This window comes from Lagopus muta, chromosome 5 (assembly GCF_023343835.1).
Source record: "Lagopus muta isolate bLagMut1 chromosome 5, bLagMut1 primary, whole genome shotgun sequence".
Lineage (NCBI taxonomy): Eukaryota > Metazoa > Chordata > Aves > Galliformes > Phasianidae > Lagopus > Lagopus muta.
In genome coordinates this window covers 26,747,625-26,771,652 of record NC_064437.1, presented here as the reverse complement: position 1 = coordinate 26,771,652, position 24,028 = coordinate 26,747,625, and the positions used below count along the sequence as shown (strand labels likewise).

Sequence of the window (24,028 nt, the reverse complement as noted above, 5' to 3'; positions counted from 1 at the left end):
GCCCACATAAGCACTGCTCACTGGGATGCATAGAGAGATCAAAGCCTCTACATACTGATCCTCTACCTCAGCTCCTGAAGACAGAGTTGCAGTTTGCAGTATATAAAAAATAGACACTTCTTTTTGGTACTTAAAAGGGATAAAATGAAGGAAGAAAAGCCAAGCTAGCATCAGCCACGCAGCAAATACATGTCAGTGTTTTCTAGAAAAGAAAGCACATGCTAAAGGGCTTTTGAGGTTAAGCACATGTTGCTTAAATTCTGCAAGGTGTAGCATTTGCCAGAGCTTTCTTCACACAAAACCAGCTCTTTTCCAGCACATACTCACACTAGGGTTGAAGGATTTAACAGCTTCTAACAAGGACCTGAGTTACCTAATGGCATGCAGCCTAGCAAAGTTAAGATTTGCTTTATGGAATATGCAGCAGAGTCCATAAAATACATCCAAGAGCAGCAAGTGTGGTCACAGCATACAGCAGAACAAAGTATCACCAAAATCAGAAAAATAATGCTATCACAAGGGATGGTGTCAGAGAATTGCTCCAGTGCTCTGAAGTAGCTTTCCTGGATGAGTGAGCCAGCGAAGGGCTCCCTGCAGGTAACAAGGACCCCAGATCAGCACGCTCCCCCCTGGATGATGGGGGCAAGGATATCTTTTTACTCAGGAAGCTTTTACTAGGATGGCATCAAGTTTAATCTGAAGAAGACTGTTATGTGAAAGATGTAGTTACTTCTGCAGGAAGCCTTCAGAAATGTAACCTGGGAGGTAGCACGACCACTTCTGACAGCGTTAAGATGAAGACACTGTGAACTACAAAGCCCTTAGTAATGATTTCTGGCAGGGATACTGTTAAGATTGACCTTTATTAAGTATTTATAATATGGGTAAGGATCTGTACATTGTTACATACCCAAACAGGTATCAATCAGAGATCTTGCAGTGCAAACCTCTGAGAAGTATATTTATAGTAATTAATTGGAGCAATCTGTCTCAAAAGCATGACCCATTTCATGCTTCGAGTGGTATTTTATTACAGCGTAGCTGCAAGAAAACTCCATGCTCCATGAACATGCACTTGATATGCAGAAGGCAGACTTCTGCACACTGCTTATTTACACACTTAAGTTCCTGGATTTTTGTTCGAGTGGTTCAAGAAAAGTCTGTTTGTCTTCGTTACTTGGAAAGCTTCCGTCTCTTCCTCTTCCACTGTTTATTGTCTGCATCTTCAGTATCATCAGGAGGCTCTGGTAACACAAAGCCATCAGTCATTTTATAGTAGACTATTGTGGAATCTGTCTCAACTATGGCCAAGGTAATTGACAGCGGGGTGTCAGGATCATCGTGGGGGAGAGCAGCTTTCTTCATGATTTCTCTTAACCTAGAAGAGAAAAGAGTCAGTTAGAAAAGACCCCATAGCAACCTTGCACACAGGAAGAAGCTGGGTTTTGTAGGACTCCGTACTGATGACATTCAAAGCAGAAAACGGTTTTTCCTACTGTGGATTCTCTAACTTGAAAGGTATTTTACACACTTTTATTTTATTTAATATCATTCCTGCAAAAACACAAGCCCCAAAAAAACTCCTGCAAAACTTGGGAGTAATAGAAACTTGCATTTGAGCCTTTCACCAGGGCTCCAGCAAAACTGCTATTAAAAAAGCTGGAAGGAGATTATCCAGTAAAAAGCCTGTTTTGTTCTATAAATTTGTCTGCATAGAGAAAGTGTAACATCTGCTCTAACAAAAATCCAAATTCCTTTAACCATTCAGAGGAAAAAAATCCCCCCCAAAAAACAAAACAACAACACACCCCACATAGAACCAAGTGACTTCTTCCATTTGTAGAGATAAGCCCTTCAGTCTTTGTGCTACAGTTCTCTATGAGCCTGTGGAAGACCCAGGAACTGAAGCCAGGCTTTTCTACCTCCCTGTCTAGACTAGAAGCCACAAGACTAATGATGTTCTTCAGGAGAGTCAGCATAAATAACATCTTCCTTAAAAATTCAAGACAAAGTTATGCAATTTTTCCTGTTCAGTTTAAGAATAATAAGCTACTTATTTTTCAGCTCAGAGCTGAGAACAGCAGTGCCCCAGCAAGCACTGCTGCGGCAAGCTTCCTCCTCAGGAACCAGAAAGAGATGCATTCCCATACGAGCCATGCCTCAAACACTGCAAGGCCTTCCGGCAGTGCACCTAGTGAGGAGCTTCATGGGAGAGAAGGGGCTGGGAAAGGACTGGAGCTGTCCTTACAGAATGCTGTATGTGCACAGAGCAAGAAGCCGGTGTCACACCTCAACAGCTTCTGTCTGAAGTGAGCTCTGAACAGAAGCCAATGGTGGGGCCAGGCTGCTGGCAGCAATCCCATCAGGAAAGAAGTATCCATTGTTCTTTTTGTGGCAGCAGAGGTTAACCTCTCCCTGGCCCCAGAATGAGAAACAGAAAGAAAAATAGAAAGTCAGAAAATGGCACAGCTTCCTTGGAGAAATATTTTGGGACCTCCCGAAACAACAAAGCTGTATTGAGCATGGCCTGTACTGTCAGCTAAGACTCCTTTGTATTTTCTTTAGTAACTGTTACATTTATCTTCCTACTCTTTTAGGAGGTTGGATGGACAGCCAGGCATTAGATCTACACTTCTCACAGAATCACAAAGGTTATAAATGACCACTGAAATCATCTAGTTGAACCTACCCCACCATGCCCGCTGACCACATCCCCCAGTGCCACATCTCCACAGCTCTTGAACACCTCCAGGGACACCGACCCACCATCACTCATGATTTCTTCTTACAACTTCAGGCAGGGACGCACAGACCTTTATCCCCCCACCATTTAGCACCTAGACTTAGAAAATGAGCCTCACAGTTTCACAGAAGTGGCCAGGCCCTAACAGCACATTTCTTTTCTCTGTACAGGCAGCACCAAAACAAGACCTTGTATTCATGCAGACCACAACCAGCACATCTGCAGATTAGTGGGATGGTATCTTTGAAGAGAATAAGCTTTGGAATTCAGGAAGCCTGTATCAGAGGCCTGCATTTCCGCTCCTCCCTGAGGGCGTCCAACAAGGATGACAGCCAGCACGCTCACCAAGTTTCTTTGCAGCACCAGACATATGAGTAGTCAGGGAAGAACATCTGGGTTTGCCCCATTTCACTGTACTTGCTACCTGCCACAGATAGAAAGATGAAACATTGAAGGAAATCTGTATGTTTTTAAATCCTTTTGATGTGCCTAAGAATACGGGGGAGGTCAGGGGGGGGACAAGAAGTGATTAATTTTATGGTTATAAGGCATTTGAAATGTAAAGCAATGCATGCATTCATCGCCTTAGCTTGGCTCATCCACAGGCTCAGCCTGGCTATGAAGAATGGGGACAGACACCCTGTACATGCTGTCTGCTTGAGATTTATGCCAAAGTCCTGGGAGAGCTCACAGAAAAGTCAAGCATGCGTGCTGCTGCACATACAGGGGGGAGTCTAGGAGTTAAAATACCCTGCAACCACTCCTTTCCCTTCTCTCCCCCTCCCAAGGGAGAAAAGCCTTGAATGTTAAAACAGCAATACTCAGACATCACGTTTCCCACACAAAAAAGGTGTGTTTTGAACTAAGGCCTCGTGAAAGGAAAAATATGTAAAGCTGGACACCACAGGACGCATTGGGAAGCTTCAAGTCCCATGAACAGAGTAAGACTAAACATTTTTCCCAAATAATTACTGTCAGTTGTACATCACATTGTACTTGTTTTTCAGAACAGCTTGAAAACCCATCCCTAATGCTGATGGTGTCTGCATGTTCAGTGCAAGCTAAATCTGCTCCCACCAACACAAACCCAAGCAGATGAAGCCCTCAGTTCCCACCTAGGAAGCAACCTCCTGTTCACCTCACATTGCAGAAGATGAAAGGAATCTAATCTCAAACACATGAAGGAGATGCTATTATACGGAAGTAAACATCTGCCATTTCTAAGGCCCTTTGCTTCGGAAAACCTTGAGGGGGTTTCTAGATACTACAAACTACATTCAGCAATGATTGCTAGTTTTCTAAAAAGAATTAATTGAAAAAGCAGAATTAACTTACTGAACGTCAAAGCAAGGACCGCTGCAGTAAGGTAACATCACTGCTAAGGTCACACTGCATCTGCCCTCAGTGCTGCCTTCAAACTACATCACAAGAGGGAATTTAGCTGTCTTCTATTAGCGTTGTAAATAACAGCTTAAAAGTATGGTGGGTGAACTTCGGGCTTGAGATTTCAACTGATTGTCCAACCAGCAAAAGAGAACAGAATCATAAAGCAAAGAACGCTGGCAGAAAGTTTTGTGGCCAACACAGGTATTTCAGTGGTCTATCCCATGCAGCTGCCTCTGGGAAGCAGAGAAAACACTGAGAGCTCAGAGCTGTTTTATGGAGGTTGCATAGTGCTCCATTGAGCTGAAATGGAGCTACTGCCTTCCTTACCATAAAAGCCAACGGCTTTCAATCTGCCCTTTGTACTGGGATGAATAATTCATCGCAGGCACGGCCAACCCGAACAGCTCCCTCCCCTCCATGAAAGGCAGTGCTGAGTCTATACAAGTTGATACAAGCATTGAAATACAGGGGAAGAAACGTGTGGTGTGGGGCAGGGGGACGGTGCGTAAATGGACGCCACTGTTTCTTGGGATTTCTTTCTTACAAGAATATGGGATGCAAGAAGAAACTCCTGTTTTTGTAATGGAAAAGAAAACAGAACCAAAGAAAATACCACTCATCAGAGGAGCGAACTGAAACCCCAAGGAATATGAAGCCCTTTTTTTTTTTCCAGGGAAGCTGAAAAAGAAAACAAGTTGTGCAAAAAGGGAGAAATCAGTTTGGCAAAGTTCTGCGAGGTACGCTGGCTGTACTTAGTTCAAGCAGTACAGCATGTCTAACTCAGCTGCAAAAGCTACATCAGTCACTTTGCAACTACTGATAAAGAATTTTTAGCTAGGAGCCACTGATGACATTTTTAATGTTTGATGTACTGTAAGAGTAAACTCAATGCTAACAGCAGAACAACTGACAAAACTGAAGCAGATGCCAAGCACGGAGCACATCACACTTCCAGTGCATTTAAATCACAAGTGCTGCTTAAAAGCAAAACCCCCTTAGATTAGAGGAAGATCTATTTTGCAAACTATAGATTACACTTCCAACCACCAGATTTGTCTCTAAAGATGCTATCAGCTTTAAAATTAAACATTAACATGTTCCTTTCCTGAAATCAAGTTACCATTGTAATAAAATAGTCCATTTCCTTTTAGCCCATGTAGTAGAAATGCTAAGTCATGGCTTGAAGCAGAGATTGAGAACCTGGTTGGAAGGCAGAGCCAACACAGGAGAGCTCAGGTGTATGCAATGAACCTGAGTGACCAAAGGGATGGAGCCAGGATCCACTCCTTCCCTGACTTCATTTAAGGTTTAGCAGTGAAGGTGAGGGCATCTCTTGGTGGAGATCTTCGTCTGAGGCCTTCCAGAGGTAAGCAGCTCTTTTTCTTCATTTCTGTACCTGTTTGCTGCACTTGAGCTTGTTCTTATTTGCTGCAGCCAAAGACTTTGCCACTCTGCTATTATCATCCCATTATAGTTACAGCCTAGAACAAACTCCACAGTCTTCATAACCAGATGTAACTGGCTTCATTCTTCAGTTCCAACACTTCCATATAACTAACAAATGGGACAGGGACATATCATATAGTCTGGTGGTTTATTGCTTTGCCAATGTCATTTGTCCAGGACAGACTGTGCCTGATTCTATTAGATCCAGCATCTCATTTCTACTAGCTCTGAGACAGGACTACCTGTACTTACCTGCTTCAACCCCTCTGAGGAGTCACAATTCTGGGCATAAAGCACAGCACACACAACAGCCTGTCCTGCCTTTGGACAAAGGAAATCTTAGAGTAAGCTAAAAAAACACTGAACATTTTGTTGGGTGTTTTCAGGCCACTCATATTTATCATCTGGGTGTCCTGCTGGTAATTTCCATGCCAGCTTCACTGTAGCCTTTTAAGGACACTGTCCTTGGAGTGTCAGCCAAACAGGAATCTTCCCAAGCCACCTGGGAAGGCAGAGCTTGGCAGGGTTTTGTTGAAGTGGCTTTGAGAAGAAAATCACCCCTGCAGCTCCTACCCAGGCTTACTGTTTAAGCATGGAAATGCTGACCTGAACAGTGCCAACTGCTAGCGGCTTGTGCAGCTAGTGCAAACTTTCAAGGCCCAGGAATGAGGACAGACTATTTTCACATTCCCAACCACCTCCAATGGCTTCTGCTTCAATGTTAACTGAACTGCATTTACTCATTTCAGTAAATTCAGTATTCAGACTCATTCCTCTACTTTACAGCAAGTAACACAAAAACTCTGTTACTTTTGGACAGAACAGCGAAGTAACTAAGCATGGATGCTTTCCTGTCTACAGCTTGAGACATCAAATGAGAAAATATTATTTCAGACAGCATATATATATATAGCAAGCCTCCTGCTATCAACAGTCACAACGCAGATGCCAGAACAAACAGGCAGTGACACTATAACTGTGTTTCCAATTTCTTTTTAATGAACTTCCTCTTCAGTGAGGCACAGTTTTTGTCCATAACCCTCTGTTTTGCCTCCTGCTTCAGCAAACGAGCTGAGTTGATGCTGTCCTTTCTCTACAAAGACACACCAGGCCTCTCTGATCAGAGCTGACCTTCTAATGAAATTCCAAGCATGCACACACACATTTTCAGTAACAGAAACTCCCAAAGCTGTTGTCAGGCAGAAGACAGTACACGTTTGTATCAAGCACATACAGGCTTTAATGAACTCACCTGGCATTAAAGCCCAACATTTGGCTCACTTCAGTGACAATGTGCTCTCTGCATTTGCTCTATAGCAAAACCTAGTCACAAACTGTACTTTTAATCAATGTGACGCATTCACTCTTTGCTTCTCTAACACACATCCTTCCAGTAACAGATTCCATGCATGCTGGTGCCAGCAGCAGAGCAAACAGCATCACCACAGAACAAACAAGTCCAGAGGCTCCAAGTGAAAAGCCCCAGTGAAACAGTACCAGATAGGACATACATACAGCACATCATCTCCCTGTCATTAAAAACTAATTAGAACATACTTGCTGGCATTGACTCAATTCCTAGGAATCAAAGTTTCCAACCTAAGTGGAAACCCACTATGTTAAACAAACACAGCAACTCTGCACGCAGGAGTAATTTCTCAAAGGCCTATAGCAACTTGCTGCTCAGTATATCATTCTGCAAGTCCTGTAAGCAGATTTGCTCTATCACACCATATCTATAAAACTAAGCCCACAAGAAATGACCAGTGTTGGCCAATGGAAGACTCTTCAGCAACTAGATAGCACTCAAATTGATCAATATCTGCTGAGTCTTTTTCTTTCCCCTCAAAATGAACTGTTTCTGAAGATATGCTCTTAGGAAAGCACACAGCAGAATTAAGATGTAAGTTTGTTCGCTGAAAACTGATTTGTCACTCCTGAAGCCTAAGAAAAAGCAGAAAACATAGCGTATCTAAAACATACTGTGTCAGAATCACAGCTCACAGGATAGCTGAGCATTAGATTCTCAGTAAGCATGATGCATTTCCAGTTGAAAGCAGCCAAATTATGCTATCCAACCAAAAAGCTAAACAAATGTAGCACACTAGGCTTATCCCTGAGATTCAGCAATTAAAAAGTTTATTCAGAGAGGTCCAGAGGGATTTATGTTCCTCTTTGGTACTTGAAAGCCCAGTGACTTAAGGTATTATCAGCAAACACGCAGCATAAGAATGTTCAAAACATAAGCTGTGAAGGTCTCATGTTCTGACCTTGTCTCTCCAACGCACGCTTTGATATCCACTATTACCTCCTACAACACAGGCAACTTCTAAACAATCCAGAGTGCTCAACAGAAGGAGCTGGGTGCTGCAGGAAGCTGACATCCAAGGCTTGCCACTTCCAGGGAGGGAGAAGCAGAGACTGATGCAACTTAGAAAGAGAAAGCAATCTCAACTTGAAACACACATTCGCAGCACTCAAAATAACTCAGCTCACAGATTGAGATACTGCTTTCCTTGTTTCCTCCCAATTCCCCTGGGCTGAATTAACAGCCTCTTGTCTAGTCTACTTTTCATCCTGCGGGCAATGGGATCCAAACACTGAGCACAGCCTCACCTCTCATGGCTCACTAACACATCCGCAGGTATCGGTACCATCACTTGGAGATCTCCCTGTTCTCTTTCACGGGCATGTAAACATACGAGCTGCAGTTCTGCTAATCCAACATGCTTCACTTCATGCCAGCTTCTCCCTAAAAAGGTCGATAGTTGATGAGAAGGATCAGGACACAAAACACAAGTTTCATTCATTCAAATATTAGGTTTCAAGTTTTATTTAACATCTTTGGTTGTTTCCCTCCCTCTCCTCACAGGGCATTTCCCAGGAGAGACAAATAGCCCATTCACACGCCAAGTTTCCTTTCTGAGCGCTCCTATGGAACATTTATTACACTGCCTTCCCGCTTTTCAGTTAAGCCAGTTTGGAAGAGTTTGCAGAGCTTTAGAATCATAGAATCCTTAGAGTTGGAAGGGACCTTTTGAGATTCCCTGGTCCAACTCCCCTGCAGTGAACAGGGACACGCACAGCTCCATCAGGTGTTCAGAGCCTGGTCCAGCCAGGCCTTCAAAGTCTGCAGGGATGGGGCACCCACCACATTTTGGGGCAACCTGTGCCAGTGCCTTACTGCCCTCACTATAAAAGACACTCTTCATTATCACATAACTCTATTCCACTCTTGTAAGGCTCCAAAAGCTTGTCATAATTATTGCCACTAGGCATCTTTCTTTCCTACAGGAATCTTTGCCCTTTCCAGCTACCAGCATCCTGATCAGGCCAGGGCACTTCTGCCCATTGCTAAACTGGACTCTTAGGGAGATGCTATGATTTAGTAGTTTTGATTTTAGCATATAGAAGAGCATTCTATTGCCACAACGACCACTGAACTTGTAACGTCTCCTTTCTACCTCCCTCTTTCTTCCCCTGCTTCTATCCTGGCATTGCAGCTGTGGCAGCTGGCCGAGGCAGGCTCTAATCTTTGCAAAGGCTCTGTGCAGGCGCGTGACAGGGATCCGAGGTGCCAAAACACTGTGTTTCTTAGGGAACTATCACTGCGTGAAGTTTCAAAACCACTGCCAAGGACTTTTCTAGGAAAGGCTCTGCCAGTGCACAAGCTTTCATAACACCTGAGTACATGTGAATGCATTTTTGCTACGCCTGTCCGGTCGGTTCATTCAATTACCTTCCAGGAGGTCCAGGTACACCAGGAACGCAGCATAGATCTGAGAGCTGTCGGATATATCGAGGGACATCATTGCTGTGAACTGAATCACAGAATCACAGAATGGTCACGGTTGGAAGAGACCCCAAGGATGATGAAGCTCCAACCCCCTGCCACATGCAGGACCACCAACCTCCACATTTCATACCAGCTCAGGCTGCCCAGGGCCCCATCCAACCTGGCCTTGAACACCTCCAGGGATGGACGGGGCATCCACAGCCTCTCTGGGCAGCTGTTCCAGCACACCACTCTCATAGGAAATAACTTCCCCTGACATCCAACCTCAATCTTCCCTCCTTCAACTTAAAACCATTTCCCCTTGTCCTGCTGCTATCTACCCTTTCAAAGAATTGATTCTCCTTCTGTTTGTAGGCTTCCTTTAGGTACTGAAAGCCAAAAGGCAGCCTTGCTCAGGGGAAGCTGCAGTTACAGCCATACAATGGCCAAACCCACAATCTGCACAGCCATCCAATGAACCCAAAAGCAGCTGGAGGGGCTGACAGGACACGAAAAACAGGAGCAGTCTGCTAAGAGCTTCTCAAGAGCTTTTCTCCCCCCGTTTTAGAAAAAGGGAATCAAATAAATGAGCGACAGAGGAAAACACAACTATTTCTGGAACAGAGCTGGCGCTGGGGAGGAAGAAGGGCTCTGAATTTCTGCCGCAGTACATCAACACCAGAGGACGGCCAAACCAAACACCTCGTGTCGGCGGCACGGGGAGCCGCGAGCTTCGGCCCTCCGCCTCCGTCCCCGCACAGCGGGCAGCCCGACCCGCCCCCAGCGCACGCCCGGCCGTACCGTGGGATGAGCGGCCATCCAGTCGCCGCTCCCCCCCGCCCAGCCCTTCTCGGCCCCCGAGCCGCCCTCCGCGGGCCCGCACGCCTCGTCCGCTCGCCCGGCCGCCGGCTCCTCCATGCTTCCCCGGTGCAACGCGGCCGCGCTCCGGGCGGCACGGCACGGCTCTGCTCGCCGCTGTAGTTCCGCCTCCGCGCCGTTCCTTCACGGCTGCGGGGGGAGCGGCACTACGAGGGGTGTGTGTGTGTGTGTGTGTGTGTGTGGAGGGGGGGGGGAGGGGGGAGGAGGGAAGGAAGAGACAAACGGAGAAGGGGGCAGGGGAAATGGTTTTAAGTTGAGGGAGAGAAGATTTAGGTTGGATGTCTTTCCTGTGAGAGTGGTGAGGTGCTGGAACAGCTGCCCAGAGAGGCTGTGGATGCCCCGTCCATCCCTGGAAGTTGGATGGAGCCCTGGGCAGCCTGGGCTGGTATGAAATGTGGAGGTTGGTGGCCCTGCATGTGGCAGGGGGTTGGAGATTCATCATCCTTGGGGTCCCTTCCAACCCTGGCCATTCTGTGATTCTGTGAAACGAAAGCAAAAGCAAATGGTGTGCTGTTATACCTCAAGTCCTTCTGCGCAGGCAGTTCTCCTCCCAGTCCATCCATGTATCTGGGATTGCCCCAACACCTTGCACATGGCTGTGTTGACTCTCATTAGGTTCACACGGGCACATTTCTCAAGCCTGTCCCTCTGGATGGCATCCCTTTGTCCTGTTGCACCAACTGCACCGCTCAGCTTGGCACCATCAGCAAGCTTGCTGAGGGTGCACACAAGGCAGACCTGGGAGCAGCCGGATGGCAGCACTGCTTAGGGGAAACACCAGGACTGAGCTGGGGATGCTCAAATCAACACAGGGCCTTGCAAGAAATGCACGGTCGAATGGGGGGAGGGGGGGTTGGTCCCTGTGTATGTGAGAGTGAAGCACACAACCACAGAATCACCAAGGTTGGAGAAGACCTCCAAGATCATACAGTCCAACTGTCTACCTATCACCAATAGTTCTCACTAAACCCTGTCCCTCAACACAGCATTTAAATATTCCTTGAACACCTCCAGGGTCAGTGATTCCACCACCTCTCTGGGCAGCCCATTCTAGCAGCTGACCACACTTTCAGAAAAGCAATTTTTCCTAACGTCCACAGAATCACACAGAATGCCCAGGGTTGGAAGGGACCTCAAAGGATCATGAATCTCCAAGAGTGGGTCCTGGCTTATGAAACAACACAGGGCGCTGTGGACCAGCTGGAGCAGCCGTGGCTCAGTGCGCTGGGAAGAGCTGGGTGCCAGCCCTGTGTGTCACACAGCAGCACTGGTCCCCAATTCCTCCACATTGAGGGGTCCCAGGGCTGCAGCAGCACAGTGTGTGCCTGGCTCCTGTGGGACTCGAATCCCTTTGTGCAGATGCCAAAGCTGTTCCTTCTGTGTGGTTAATGAAGCCGAGCAGCACAGTGAAGTGTGGCAAACTGAGCGTGAAAGGAAAGCCTCATTAATGTATCATTCTAGAGGAACAATTAGAAAGACGTCATGAAGGGCAAACAGGAGGAACGCGTCCTCCTTAATTGTTCCGGTGGATGCTTACAGACTGCAGAAGGTTCTCACATTGCATCGTCTCTGGAGACCTTTTACAGGAGTTGTGATAGGAGCTCAGGGGAGAACTCAACGCTCTCCCGCTGCCTGAATGGAGGCTGCGGTGACGCTGGGGCCGGCCTCTGCCCGCAGCTAACAACGGTAGGGTGGGAGGCGGTGGCATCCAGCCGCGCGAGGGGAGGCTCAGCTTGGCTACCGGGTTATTCCTCAGCAGCCCCGCAGGTGCGCGGAAGCCACGCGAGGCGTAGCGCGGACCCCTCCCCGCCTCCACCTGCCTGCCCGCCCGTCGCCGGCCCCGCCTCGCAGCCCGTGGGGGCGGGCCGAGCCGCGCCGAGCGGAGCCGGGGGAGCCGCGCTGCCCACAGGGCCGGCTGCGGGGCTCCGGGCAGCCGCCGCCGCCCCTCCCCGCGGCCCCGCATCGCCGCCCCGCGCCCATTATGGCTGCGTGCGCAGCGCCCCGCGCCCCCTGTCCCGTTCTCCTCCTCCTCCTCTTGCTCCTTCTGGGCGGCTGCGGGGCCAGCCTGCCCCCCGAGCCGCCGCCGCCGCCGAGTCCCGAGCTGCAGCCGCAGCCCCTGCCGGAGTCGGCTCTGCGCAAGCCCACCGTGCTGCTGGCCATCATCGCCCGCAACGCGGCCAGCGCGCTGCCGCACTTCCTCGGCTGCGTGGAGAGGCTGCGCTACCCCAAGAGCAGGATCGCGCTCTGGTAAGGAGCCGGGGCCGCGCGGTGCTGCTGCGATGGGGATGGAGCGAAGCCGGGCAACACGCGCTGGCTGAGCGCCGCTCCGATGCCGCGAAACGCAGTGAGGAGGAGCGGATCGGGCGCTGTGCCTCCCGCTGATCGCTGCGGGTGGGCGTCGAGAAGGGGCGCTGACATGGGCTGTCTGCTGGGGGATGCCTGCCCGAGTGGATTTGGGAGCGCGGGTGTGCGGCGAGCGGAGGGTTGGAGCCGATGGGGACTGCGCAGTCCGTCTGCGGAGGGGGAAAAAAATCTCTTATCTAGATGTTAATGGTGAGAGCGACGGGACCTGCCTTAAATAGGTACCTTGATACACGTGGAAAAGGGGATGTAAGGCCTGACCCGCAGCTTGATGAGCTCCTGCTCCTGTTTGCTGAAAGTATCCCAGTGCGCGGGGTATCTGGGGCTATGCGCCCTCCCCACTGCCCCCAGCCACGGATGTGGGTGCAGTGGGTGTGTGCTGTGCCTACCAGTGTGCAGGCTCGTAGGAGTTCTGCTGTTTTGGATCTCATCCCATCACATAGGCCCTCAGAAAGAGCGAAGAGGCGCTGGCCCAGGCTGCCCAAGGTGCTGGTGGAGTCACCGTGCCTGTTCAAAAACCGTGGAGACATGGCACTGAGGGATGTGGTCAGTGGGCATGGTGGGGTGGGCTGGGCTGGGGTTGGCGTTGGGGGTCTTAGAGGTCTTCTCCAACCATCATGATTCTGTGTGAGTAGATGCCATCAGGTCTCTGCACACCTGTGTTGGAGCAAGGTGTGCTCTCTCAGTGTTTGTGGGATGCAGCAGGAGTTGTAGGTGTGGACCTGTTGGTCAGAGCGGAGCTTGGCATCCTTCTTGCTGTAAAAGTGCAGAATAAAGGTTTGTTTTTGGTTTATTCAAAGTCCTGCAGAGCACTGATTGCCTCTACAACCCTTTTTTTAAAATGTATTTCTTGCATTATGCTTAATTGGCTTACTGTCTCTGCAGTGTAAAAGTGTTTGTGAGGATTGTTTATGAGATTATGACCCAAGATAACTTAAAAATGTGCCAGTTTCCATAACAAGTGGGGTGGTACTCTTAAGAGGACTGTGTGCAGACACAAGGCATGGATAGCCTGGAAAAACTTGTGCTGAAAATGGCAAGCTTTTCAAAACAAGAATGCCTAAATGTCACGGCAGTTGAAAAGGCACTGCAGCCCTGGGGAGCTGCACCAGAGAAGCAGCACCTGCAGAGGTGGCAGTTCCTCAGTAGGTGTGGGGACACTGGGACATGAAGAGCCCCCTGAGAGGAGGCCCACTGAGAAGAAATGATAAATAAAATATAACATAGGTTGGAAAAGACCTCTGTGATCACCGGACTCCATAGCTGAGCGAGTGCTTTCCGTGGCTGGATTCCAAGATGTCCCATGTCCCTGTGCTGTGCCTTTGGGCTGAGTGGCAGTGGAGTGGTGGCTATTGCATTCCTTTGCTGCCACTCGTCTTATACTTAAAAGCTTCTGAAATCAGCATTCGGAAGTACCCAAATGTGGATCTTCAGAATGCAAATTAGAAACATGTATCATCTCTTTAACTTCCATATGGGCTCTGTATTGCTTGAGGGCTTAAATTCAGCAGTGGATTCCTCAGATTTCTGAGGTGGAAGTTTTGAGTGACAGCGAAGATGGGTCAGAAGATGAGGAATGAGTTTGAAGCAGACATGGAATTTGTGTGTCAGTACGTGCCAGTCCTCGTTAGCCTGGTCCCTAACAAGCTGTACTGCAGGCAGCCTTGTACTCCGTTCTTCCCCTTGGTCCTAATGCTGATTTGTGGTGGTGGTGAGCAGCCTGGGAAAGACTTGCTGGCTGCATACGCCGTAATGAATTGAGCAGGCTGCTTGGTTGGAGGCCAGCTGGCACGCTGTGACCCGGGTCCTTGCAGTTAAACGCTTCCTTCCTTCCCCCTCCAGGAATTGGGAGGCCTGTTGGGAATGGACCCTTGCTTGCAATAACCCTGGCCACTTTGGGGGTTGTTTTTCTTGTTCTAAACAAGTGTATAGATGGATTTCTTTCAAAGAAATAAACCCACTCAATTATAGGCTGTGGATGCTCCATCCCTGGAGGTGTACAAGGCCAGGTTGGATAGGGCTCTGGACAGCCTGGGCTAGTATCCGATCTAGAGGTTGGTGGTCCTGCCTGTGACTGGGGGTTGGAACTTGATGATCCTTGGGGTCCCTTCCAGCCCAAGCCATTCTATGATAGATAAGGACCATCTTGGCTGGAGTGAGCAGAGTAAAAGTTCATGTATTCAGCAGTTACTGCTCTGGCTTACACTTCCCTTATGCTCAGATGAGGCGTTGGTGCAGCAGGGAAAGCTGTCTGTAGTTTCACCTTTAAATGCCTGTTAGCGAGGGGCTGTTTGCTGTCTCATCTTTTAGCACCCCGGGGATTAAGTACCTGTGTAAATGAGTTGGCCCTGAGAAGCAGGAATTGGGTTACTGTTGAAAGCCTGAGCCTGTCCTGCAGAATGGAGTGTCCTTGTGCTTCAGAAATGGTAATGTGAGCTGGGAGGTGGGGGTGGAAGGTGGGGGTGTTGGGTCACTGGGGATGCTGTAACGCTGCTCCAGGGAGAGTGTGGCTTGGACTCCGAAGAGTGAGTGGTAGCCAAAATTAGAAGCTGATGAGATCAGTGTAATAATGATAACTGTCATAATTACACATCATTAGTCTACAGCTAGCTCATGATACCATATCTAAGTGTCTTCTTATTCTGCAGCAGTTTACTTTTAAATGTAAGGAATTCCACATGAAGATACTTGCTGGTAAGATGCAGAGACCATTGGGAACCTTGGTGGGTGTTAGGTCTCCCTGGGAAGCATTGGCTTTCAGGTTTGCTTCTGTTGGTCACATCTACCTTCACAGCCAGCATCACTTGGTTGGGAGTGCTGAGGCTGCGTCTTGCTGGCTCTCATCACAGACTAACGTGGAGTGGGATGGGACCTGCACAGCCTTGGAGCTGTGAATCCAGTGACTAACATGTTGTGCAACATCCTGTGCTAATCTCTCCTCCACAGGCCTTGCACTGAAGTAACAACATCAAGAGAAAGTCTAGGAGTAAAATACTTTACTTCCTAGCTGGGAAAACTGGGAAGAAAGGCTGGGTAACCTACATCAGAGTTTTGACTTGGTTAGGACCAGAGAGAGTATTCCTAATTGACATTTCTTGATTCTTCCACCTTACTGAGGCCATTTTTACACTTCAGTGCTGTAAATATGTGTAAGAAATGGAAAATTGTGGAAGGCTGAACGATGATCCCATCCCAGTATCCACAGTAACTTTGTCCTTTGGGTCTGCCTTGCTTATCCAGGCCTTGGCAAACTTACGGAATGACATCATGAAATCCTCCAGCAGAAGCATTTGATGGGAAGCCGAAATTACGGCTGTGCCTAACTGAGGTCTGCACAGCAAGGCTTAAACTGCTCTGCTGCAGCTGAACTCTTCACAGAGCTGTGAGATGGCAAATATTTGCTGGGTAGCAGCAATTTCTCTTTTTCTCTTTGCCTGCTGTGCTCTTAAATTGCCAGATAGGATGCTGCTTTTGTTGTGTCGGAGAGCATCATGCCTCATGTCTTGTACTAGGGTTCACAAGACAAGAGTGTGAATGTTGGGGTCTTTCATAATGAGTGCTTGGGGAGTGATCATACCATGAGAACATGTAAGCACTCTCTGGAACTAGTTAATGTTATATGTTGTGGGGCGTGTTTAAAATTGTTTTGTGTAATTCTGTGTGTTTTGTATCTTTCAAAATGCAACCATTTATTTGGACTGCTGCCATCTGAGATGGCTGTACCTTATTGTCCATTTATCTCCTTCTTAGGGAATGGTTTGCTAGGTGCCTTGTGATGCTGCTTTTTTATGTAGAGGGGAGATAACAGTACGATACTGTGCTGTTACAAAGAAGCAGCATGGGAGAGAGGGTGTTGTCAAATGTTATTTCTTACTGAAAGCTTTTGGATGCTTTCAGATGTCAAGGAGAACTAATTTTCAGGATTGATTTGATATTTATAAAGTAGGGGTGAGAAGACCTCAAAGAATCCTCTAGTCTGTTTCTGCCCAGGATCCCAGGGGACAGAGGGAGCAAATTATGGGGCACAGTATCCTGCCTGGCTGGCTGCAGTGTGCACACTGAGCTGTGGGTTGAAGGGCATTCCTCATCTTTTACATAAAGCACTGCAACACCTGCAGCTGTTTATCTGAGTCCTTTGATACTGAAAGTCTTCATGTTCGGGGTCAGGATGCTGTAAAAATAGAGCAGAGGTACACATGGTGTGCAGAACACGGGGAGCTGCCCATCGCTGGCAGTGCTGTGGGGCATCCCAAGAGGGATGTGTGAGCCGTGGGGTAGGGACAGGGCTGTGATGAGCACAGGGGGCTGCTTGTCTTGGCACCTGGAATGTCCTTCCTTGGGGTGACAGCTCAGGCTTTGTGTTATTCCAACCTATTGGAGTGCATTTCATTTCCTTTATTTTAATGAAGCATAGCTTAGGCTGATGACGTTTTTAGCTTCATCTTCAAAGGTGGATTAGAGCTAATGGGGCCCACATGCATCAAGATCTCAGGCTAAAGGAAGAAATAATAACAGACATAAACAAATGGCTTAACGTTGTATTGGAGACTGAGTAAGGAGGGCTTGAGCTGTGCTGGTGCAGTTCCTTTGAGAGGGGTGATCATTTATTTGGGACAAACAAAAAGCTGGGAAATAACACCTTGTTCAGGAGTGACATTCTGTTTTTTACGTGGTTAATATATCTTCCCCACTTATTAATGTGTAACGGGGGAAACAGGACGAAAAATCAGAATGTTATTTGGGGATTGTAGCATGTTTTGCCAAAACCATGTTCTTTTCCAGGGTCTCTTCAAATGCTGGCACTGCTGAAGGTGTCAGCTTTGGTGTTACCCCTCTTGTCCCTGTGTTGTGACACGTGGAAATAAACCGGTTGCTCACTGTGAACTCTTGTTGCCTGTATGTGCTGGTAGGAATAGCACATCTCTTCCTAAGCAAAAGCAGATCCTGACCTGGGCCAAAAAATGCATTAAACTCGAAACCGTCCCACCTGCTCCCTAGGGCTTAGGTAGGGGAGCCCAAATGCTGCAGCTGGGTTCACATAAGCTCTTTCACATCAGTGTTGAAAGGCTTTGGCTCCAGCAGGGATTGGTTTTTCTCTGAGGCGGAAAAATAAGATTTTCATTTATGCATATTTTCAGCCAGGCTGCAGGCTTCCCCCTTCATTTGGAAAGGGCTGCTTACTTGTTTTTCCTCTTTGATCCCACCGCAGGGCAAGGCAATGCGTGACTCTGCTCTGAATTTTGCCCACCGGCAGCTGAGGTGGTGTGAGCTGTGGGCTGCGTGGGAGCTGACAGCAGGTGGCTGTCTGCTGGTGGCACAGCAGAAGCTCAGTGTGGCTGCTTGCTCAGCAGCTGTTCCCAAATGAGATAACAGCACTGTTGCCTCTGGGAGCAGCCCAGGAATTTAAAGCTGCAGCTTGTGTTATTTCCTCAGTGTTTTCAGGCATTTGTGTCCTTAGAAGGTACCTAGGAAAACTGGAGGAAAAGGCTGTTTTCCTGCGCTCGTGCTTTGATCTGCTAATTATGACATGGAAGTTGAATGTGTAACTCTGCCAAATGCAAACGCTGATTTTTTTTTTTATTTTTTTGCTTGTTTGTTGGTTCAGAGGCATGTATTATACCCCAGGAGACTTCAACCAAACAAATCAGAGCTCCCATAATCAGACTGATGGCCAGAAGGAGCCTCATGGCAGGGCCCTGGGACAACAACAGCTTGGGAGCTTGGGTTTTAGAGAACCAGAAGGAGCAGTGAGAAGTCCTTTGTTCCTCTCACTGCGTTGAGAGTCAAAGAGGAACGTGAAATGCAAAGTTCTGCTGATGTTACTGATGCAGCAGCAGAGCTCTTCTCCCTCCCTTAATTATCAGCACTTAGTTTATGGAGGGATGCTGGGATGTTACACCACTTCTGCATCAAAAATAAACAAATGCATCCAGTTGAGATTGAAAACTCTTTGGAGAGGAGCCACTGTATTATTTTATTTTTTATCTGTTTGGTGCAGAGCTGAGGAGCACAGGTGTGGGGTGCTGACCTCAGCTGCACTGACTCTGGCTGTAGCTGTGAGCTGTTTCCCTGATGAGCACTGGAGTGTGGTCCTTGGCTGCCTCCTCCTGCTGCCTGCCAGCAGGGAAGTGACTTTTGGGGGGAGATCTGTCTCCCAGCTGCAGTGCTGTGCGGGAAGATAAATAAATGCTGCAGCAGAAACAGCCCTGGAGGGGCATGCTCAGGGCTTGGGCTGGCATGGTGAGCTAGCAGTGTCCCAGGAGCCTGATGCGAGATCCCAGGGCCCCAAGGTTTTGCTGCATGTACCCTACGTGGGAGATTCAGCACTGAGATGTGTATTAATGCTATGAACTCCCCTCGAGGATTAGTGCAGAATGTGCGTTTGCTCTCAAAAATGCTTCTTAAATGATTGGTTCTGTTCCTGTAGCCTGACACTGTAATGTGCAAAGACAATGACAAAAATGCTGTGAAGGGAAGCGAAAGGCACAGCAGTTATGTGCACAGGTCAGTGCACTCAAATAGCTGGTGCCCCAGAGCCCCTCTGTGCTGGGGGATGGAGGGCCAGGGTGGAAATGGCACTGCTGGGGCCAAGGCTTGTGTTGTCTTCCCAGACACAAATAGAAGCCTTGCTGGGTCTCATTTCTACACGCTGGGAGGTTAGAAAGAGTTCTGGCGTCTATAAGGAAGAATGAAATATTCTGTTCCTAATTCTTGTCTAGAATTGGCTAGAAAGGTGGCCTGAAAGACTGTGGTGGTTCCATCCGCTGTTCAACTGCAGCGATCAGAAGGGGTTGGAGTTGAGACCCCAATTAGCACTTGGGAGGGAAGGGCCCAAGAAGTCACAGCTGTAGGTGATGAGAGGCCCTTGCTGATAGCAGCAGTGTGTTTGGTGTTAAAGTGGTATTGGCTCGCTGGGTATCGCTGGGAAGGTCGGGCTGGGGAGGAGGCAGATGCCATTTGGGATTGATGCCTTTTGTTCTGTCTCATGTTAGAGTTTGGTCTCTTGTAACAAGTAGGATTGTGAGTAGCTCTGGGGATTAGGTTTATGATGGAAGAATGGAGAGTTTTAAGGTTGTAGCAAGCCTTACTGAATTTGGGTTTGGAAAGGAGCGTGTGGTCAGCAGGAGCACGGTCCTTGTATTCTCTGTTATGGTACTGTTTATCCATTACTTCTAGTAATGGCTAGGGGATGTGAAAGTTCTGGCACTCAGGTCTCTGCTGCATTCTGCTGCTTTTGCAGAGTTAAGAGGTTTCTTGCATGGGTGGGTGGAGGTGCATTCTGTTTGGGCATAGACGAGGGACCTCTTTACCATGGCTGGATTGGCTTGGAGGTTAGCCTTCAGGTTTTGAAATCAGTCTTAGTGACTGTCAAGTAAACCTCATGGCCCAAAGCAGTTTCTGGATGCAGTGTGTTCCAGATGATACATGGCTTCTTCAGTAGGAGGCTGCTGTTTAGTTGTATAGATGACTGGCTTCAGGATTCTGGAGGACCCTCCTCAGACTCTTCTAAATAGCTTAGTGGAGAGTAATAACTGCTTTTGAGTCTTCTGCTTCTTCAAATATTTTTTTCCTCCAGCGCTTGGTGATGGAGCCTTTGGTTATGCTTATTTTTCTAAACAATCTGAAATGAGTACTGTGTATGTGACTGGAATATGAAAATGTCACTGCTTTCAAATATTTTCTCTTAATTTATTATGAGTGCAAATCAGGATTTAAGTATAAATGACCATTTTAAGCCACAGAGTGGGCTCATGTTACACTTTTAATGACTCTTAGCATACGCGCTCTCTTCTTTCCCTCCCCCCATCCTTATTTCTCACACAAACAAGTCAGTTGTTGCTTCCACAAAGTCTTGTCAATGAGTTGTTATTTCAGACTGGTGAGCTCATAGCTGTCTGCTGGCAGAACTCTGCTCTGACTTCTTCCCACAAACTAAGGCTGCTGCCAGGATTTTTTGCCTCATACCTGAGCCTTGAAGGAAGCTCTCACAGAGTGAGAATCAGACTGCTATCAGAGGGGTTCTAGTACGAGCATCACAACATGTCTTTTTGGACCAGCCTATCTTCATATACAATCATAAAGTTGGTAAAGCTGGAAAAGATCTTTAGATCCCCAAGCCCACCTCACCAAGCCCACTGACCACGTCCTTCAGTGCTCCATCTCCATGGTTCAGGAGCACCTCCAGGGATGGTGACCCCACCACCTCCTGGGCAGCCCGTTCCAATGTATTGACACTTGTTCAGAGAAGAAATTTTCCCCATATCCTGTGTACGTGGATACAGGTGTACCACAGAGGAGGCTTGCTGGAGGAAAATGTGGTTCGAGTCTCTCTCAATTACTTCTTCCTTCTCCAGCAGAGTGGGAACTCAAAGGGAAAAGGGAGTTCATTGCTGCAGTTGAACTCCTGCCTGACTGCCCAGCTCCTGGTGCTGCTGCAGGGTGCGTGGCCAAGCTGCTTACTGTGCTTATGGGGCAGCCTGCTGATAAAGAAAAACATCTGCTCATGACAGCTTTTGGGCACGTAGCTTGAGACCACAGTGTGTAGACCCAAACTGCAGCTTTTTCTGCTCTGGGAGATGTATTTCTTCCAGATCTGCTGAACCAAGAAAGATTTATTTCCTCTAGGTCTCCTGAACTGACAGCACAGATGGAGCTGAAGAGCACTACGAGCTCTGGTGTGGAAGGTTAGGAACGTATTTGGGAGAAACCGAATAAGTAGCCAAAACACTGAGATTTCAGCTTGTTAGATCTTATATCAGGTTACATGGTCTGAATTAGTCAGTGGAATGCTTTAGCACAAATGTTCCTGGTGCAACGGTCTGCGAGGTCTCTGCTCTCTGCCTTGGGTAACAACTGGAGCCTGAGAAACGAGGGCTGCAACTGAGAGCATCCTCAACAAGCGTGAGAGCTCACCCGGTTATCTGCTCTTTGGTCCTGCCAGGCAGCGGCTGAGCAAGGAGCTGGCAGATATTTAGGAGAGACCAGAACGATGTTTCCTCTGAGACAGACTTTGTTGCTCAGTTTTTCCATGAAGAAAATCAGCAATTGGTTCTGTATCACCGATTTCAGGAATCCCCCTGGTGGCCACTTGCTTGTACGACGCATCACTGAGTGATGTGCAGAGGATATGGCACGTCACATCATATGGATTTCAAATGCAGCTTTTGGTGGCTTACTTGAAAGGCTTCAGCTAAAGATCCTAAGCCAGTTTCAGATGAAAGTCAGGAGGGGAAAAAAGAAAAACAACCAAGCATAAAAGTATCTTGAATGGCAATGCTGAAATAGTGACAGTAAATGATTTTTTGCCCATGGCATATCGTAGGTTAAATATCTACTGGATACCCTGGAGCCATCCTCCCACCCAGGTGGAAGGATGCTGCTGGATGAGGGTCGTGCCATGAGCAAGGGCTTTTGGGTCAGCACGTGTCCCTGTTAGAACATCTGGGTCTGACGCCTGGGGGAGTCTCATGCTGACAGCATGGCATTTTGGCTCAGCCTTTGCAGTTTGTTCACTGGCAGCAACTGTGGTAGTGCTATCTGATAGTGAGTCTGTCCCCTTGGGGGTGGCACAGATGGAAACCATGCTCTGCAAAATAAATGTGTGCACTATGGAACTTGCAGTTGTCCAGTAAACTTAATCTCAGTAATCTGTTGCTTGCTACTAAGTGCTCATTTCCTTTCTTTATTTACATCTGTGTGATGAAGGAAAAGTTATTCTCAAGCTCCTTCTGTGGCCAGGATTAAGGATTAATGAGTTGAAAGAAATGGGGCATGCGTGCTTTTCTCTTTGTACACCTACCATGTTTGTTTGGCTCTCCATAAAGTTCCCTGGAAGCGTGTAGGGGACAGACCCACAGTGAGAGTGGTGGAGCTCCATGTAGTGTCGTGGCACTGAGGGGCACGGTGGTGATGGGTTGATGGCTGGACTAGGTGACCTTTGTGGTCTTTTCCAGCCTTAATGTTTCTGTGGTATTGGTCCCACGGTTTCTTTAAATGCCACTTAACAATCCCATTTCCTTAGCTGGCAATGAGAAAGGCACAGCTTTTTTGGCATTACTCTGCATCCCTTTTAATGTGCAAGATTAGGGAAATGCTGAGAACTTGGTTTGCGTCTTTCTCCGTTCTTTATTAAGCCAGCCATCAGCGTACCACTGCTTTTCTGTCAGTTTGAGAGCAGTCATTCTTTCCCCAGATAAAATATGTTCTGTCTCAGAAACCCATAGCATGGTATGTGCGTTTGCAAAGCAGTAGCCACGTGTCATGCATGTGTGCCTGGGCCTCCTTCATAGGGGAGGCCCCGTGGATTCCTGCACGTGTGAGCAAAATAAGAGCTGACAAATGAAAGAGATTTGGGCTCAGAAGTTTTAGCTGCCCCAGAGTACTTGGAATTTTAAAGTGCTCTGCTTACACATAGCTATTATGTGATGAAGTTGTTGGTTATATTGCCTTAATTCAGAGCTCTTAGACTTCATCCACTTGTTTCCTAAGTGTGTACAGGTATGTCTGATCCTGGAGATGTGTTTTTTTTCCTGAAGTACAAGTGCTTCACAGCTTTGAAAAGTAAACCCTGAACTGCAGCTCTTCTCTGTAATGAAGGCACCCGAGCAGAAAGGGAGGCTTTGCTTTTGAGCCTCTGAGAGCTTCCTGAAAGCTACATGGAAGAAAAGTTGCTCTAGAGATTGCCATGGCTGCAGATCTACCAAAGTGTGACAAATACTCTGTGAACGTGTTAAGTAAACAGCCCTGCAGCAGCAGAACGTTTGTAGTTTATTTCAGCGCGTATCCCGGAAGGGAGGGCCGGCACGGTTTATCGTTCCCAGCCTGACACCCACTCCTCTTCTGTGACCTGTGAAAATCCATTAATCTCTTTGCTTTTGTTTCCCTCTCTGCAAAACAGAGCGATAGAGCTGCTGAATTCAGTGCACAGAGGCCTTTGCTGTGGTTTTTGGGGCCTCTGTGATGCTGGGTTTCCTGGTGCACCTCCGGGATGGGGACACCCAACCATCTCAGTGGGGAAGTGCTGAAATCTGTCCCCCAGAAAAATTTGAACTGATAGGTTGACTACTTCATGTTTACAACAGGTAGGCAGGTTGGCTTGTTTCCATATTCAAAGCCTCTCAGTATAGGAGGTGTCACCTTCCCAGCTGTTTCTTCATCTGAAATGTGGCAGATGAAGTCACAGGTGTCATCCAGCAAAACTCTTTCACATGCCAAGGCTGAATATTTTTTTTTCCAGCTTGGCTATAGTAGTTGTTTTTTGAATCTCTTCCTTAATTGCATATACAAGGTTGTTAGCCATTTGCCAGCAAATATGACATAATCCATTTATTTTGAAGCCCTGCACTGTTCCATGCAGTTCAGAGCACCTCAGTTTCCCAGTGTAACTGGCTACTTAAGAAAGTAAGTTAGGCCAAAATTACCAAGTTTCAGGTTCCATG

General features: G+C 47.7%; 2 protein-coding genes across 2 annotated transcripts in view; one reads left to right on the top strand and one right to left on the bottom strand.

Moving 5' to 3' along the window:
* Positions 1 to 369: 369 nt before the first annotated feature.
* Positions 370 to 10,364, bottom strand: TSEN15 (tRNA splicing endonuclease subunit 15). Its single transcript, XM_048944720.1, has 4 exons — positions 10,152 to 10,364; positions 9,315 to 9,396; positions 8,192 to 8,327; positions 370 to 1,378 (listed from the first exon to the last, which is right to left on the bottom strand). The coding sequence occupies exons 1-4, from the start codon at positions 10,266 to 10,268 to the stop codon at positions 1,174 to 1,176; spliced, it is 540 nt and encodes a 179-aa protein (XP_048800677.1). The 5' UTR covers positions 10,269 to 10,364; the 3' UTR covers positions 370 to 1,173.
* A 1,760-nt stretch (positions 10,365 to 12,124) lies between these two features.
* COLGALT2 (collagen beta(1-O)galactosyltransferase 2) overlaps positions 12,125 to 24,028 on the top strand; it is a 33,407-nt gene continuing 21,503 nt past the window's right edge. Inside the window, exon 1 of the mRNA XM_048944393.1 lies at positions 12,125 to 12,476. Coding sequence (XP_048800350.1) covers positions 12,211 to 12,476 — 266 coding nt within the window. The 5' untranslated portion in view covers positions 12,125 to 12,210. The remainder of the gene's footprint in view (positions 12,477 to 24,028) is intronic.

Coding starts and splice junctions, on each gene's coding strand:
- TSEN15 (XM_048944720.1), bottom strand. CDS start 10,268: ATGGAGGAGCCGGCGGCCGGGCGAGCGGACGAGGCGTGCGGGCCCGCG. Junction 9,397..10,151: donor GGATGGCCGCTCATCCCACG/GTACGGCCGGGC, acceptor TCTGTGATTCAG/TTCACAGCAATGATGTCCCT. Junction 8,328..9,314: donor GTACCTGGACCTCCTGGAAG/GTAATTGAATGA, acceptor CGACCTTTTTAG/GGAGAAGCTGGCATGAAGTG.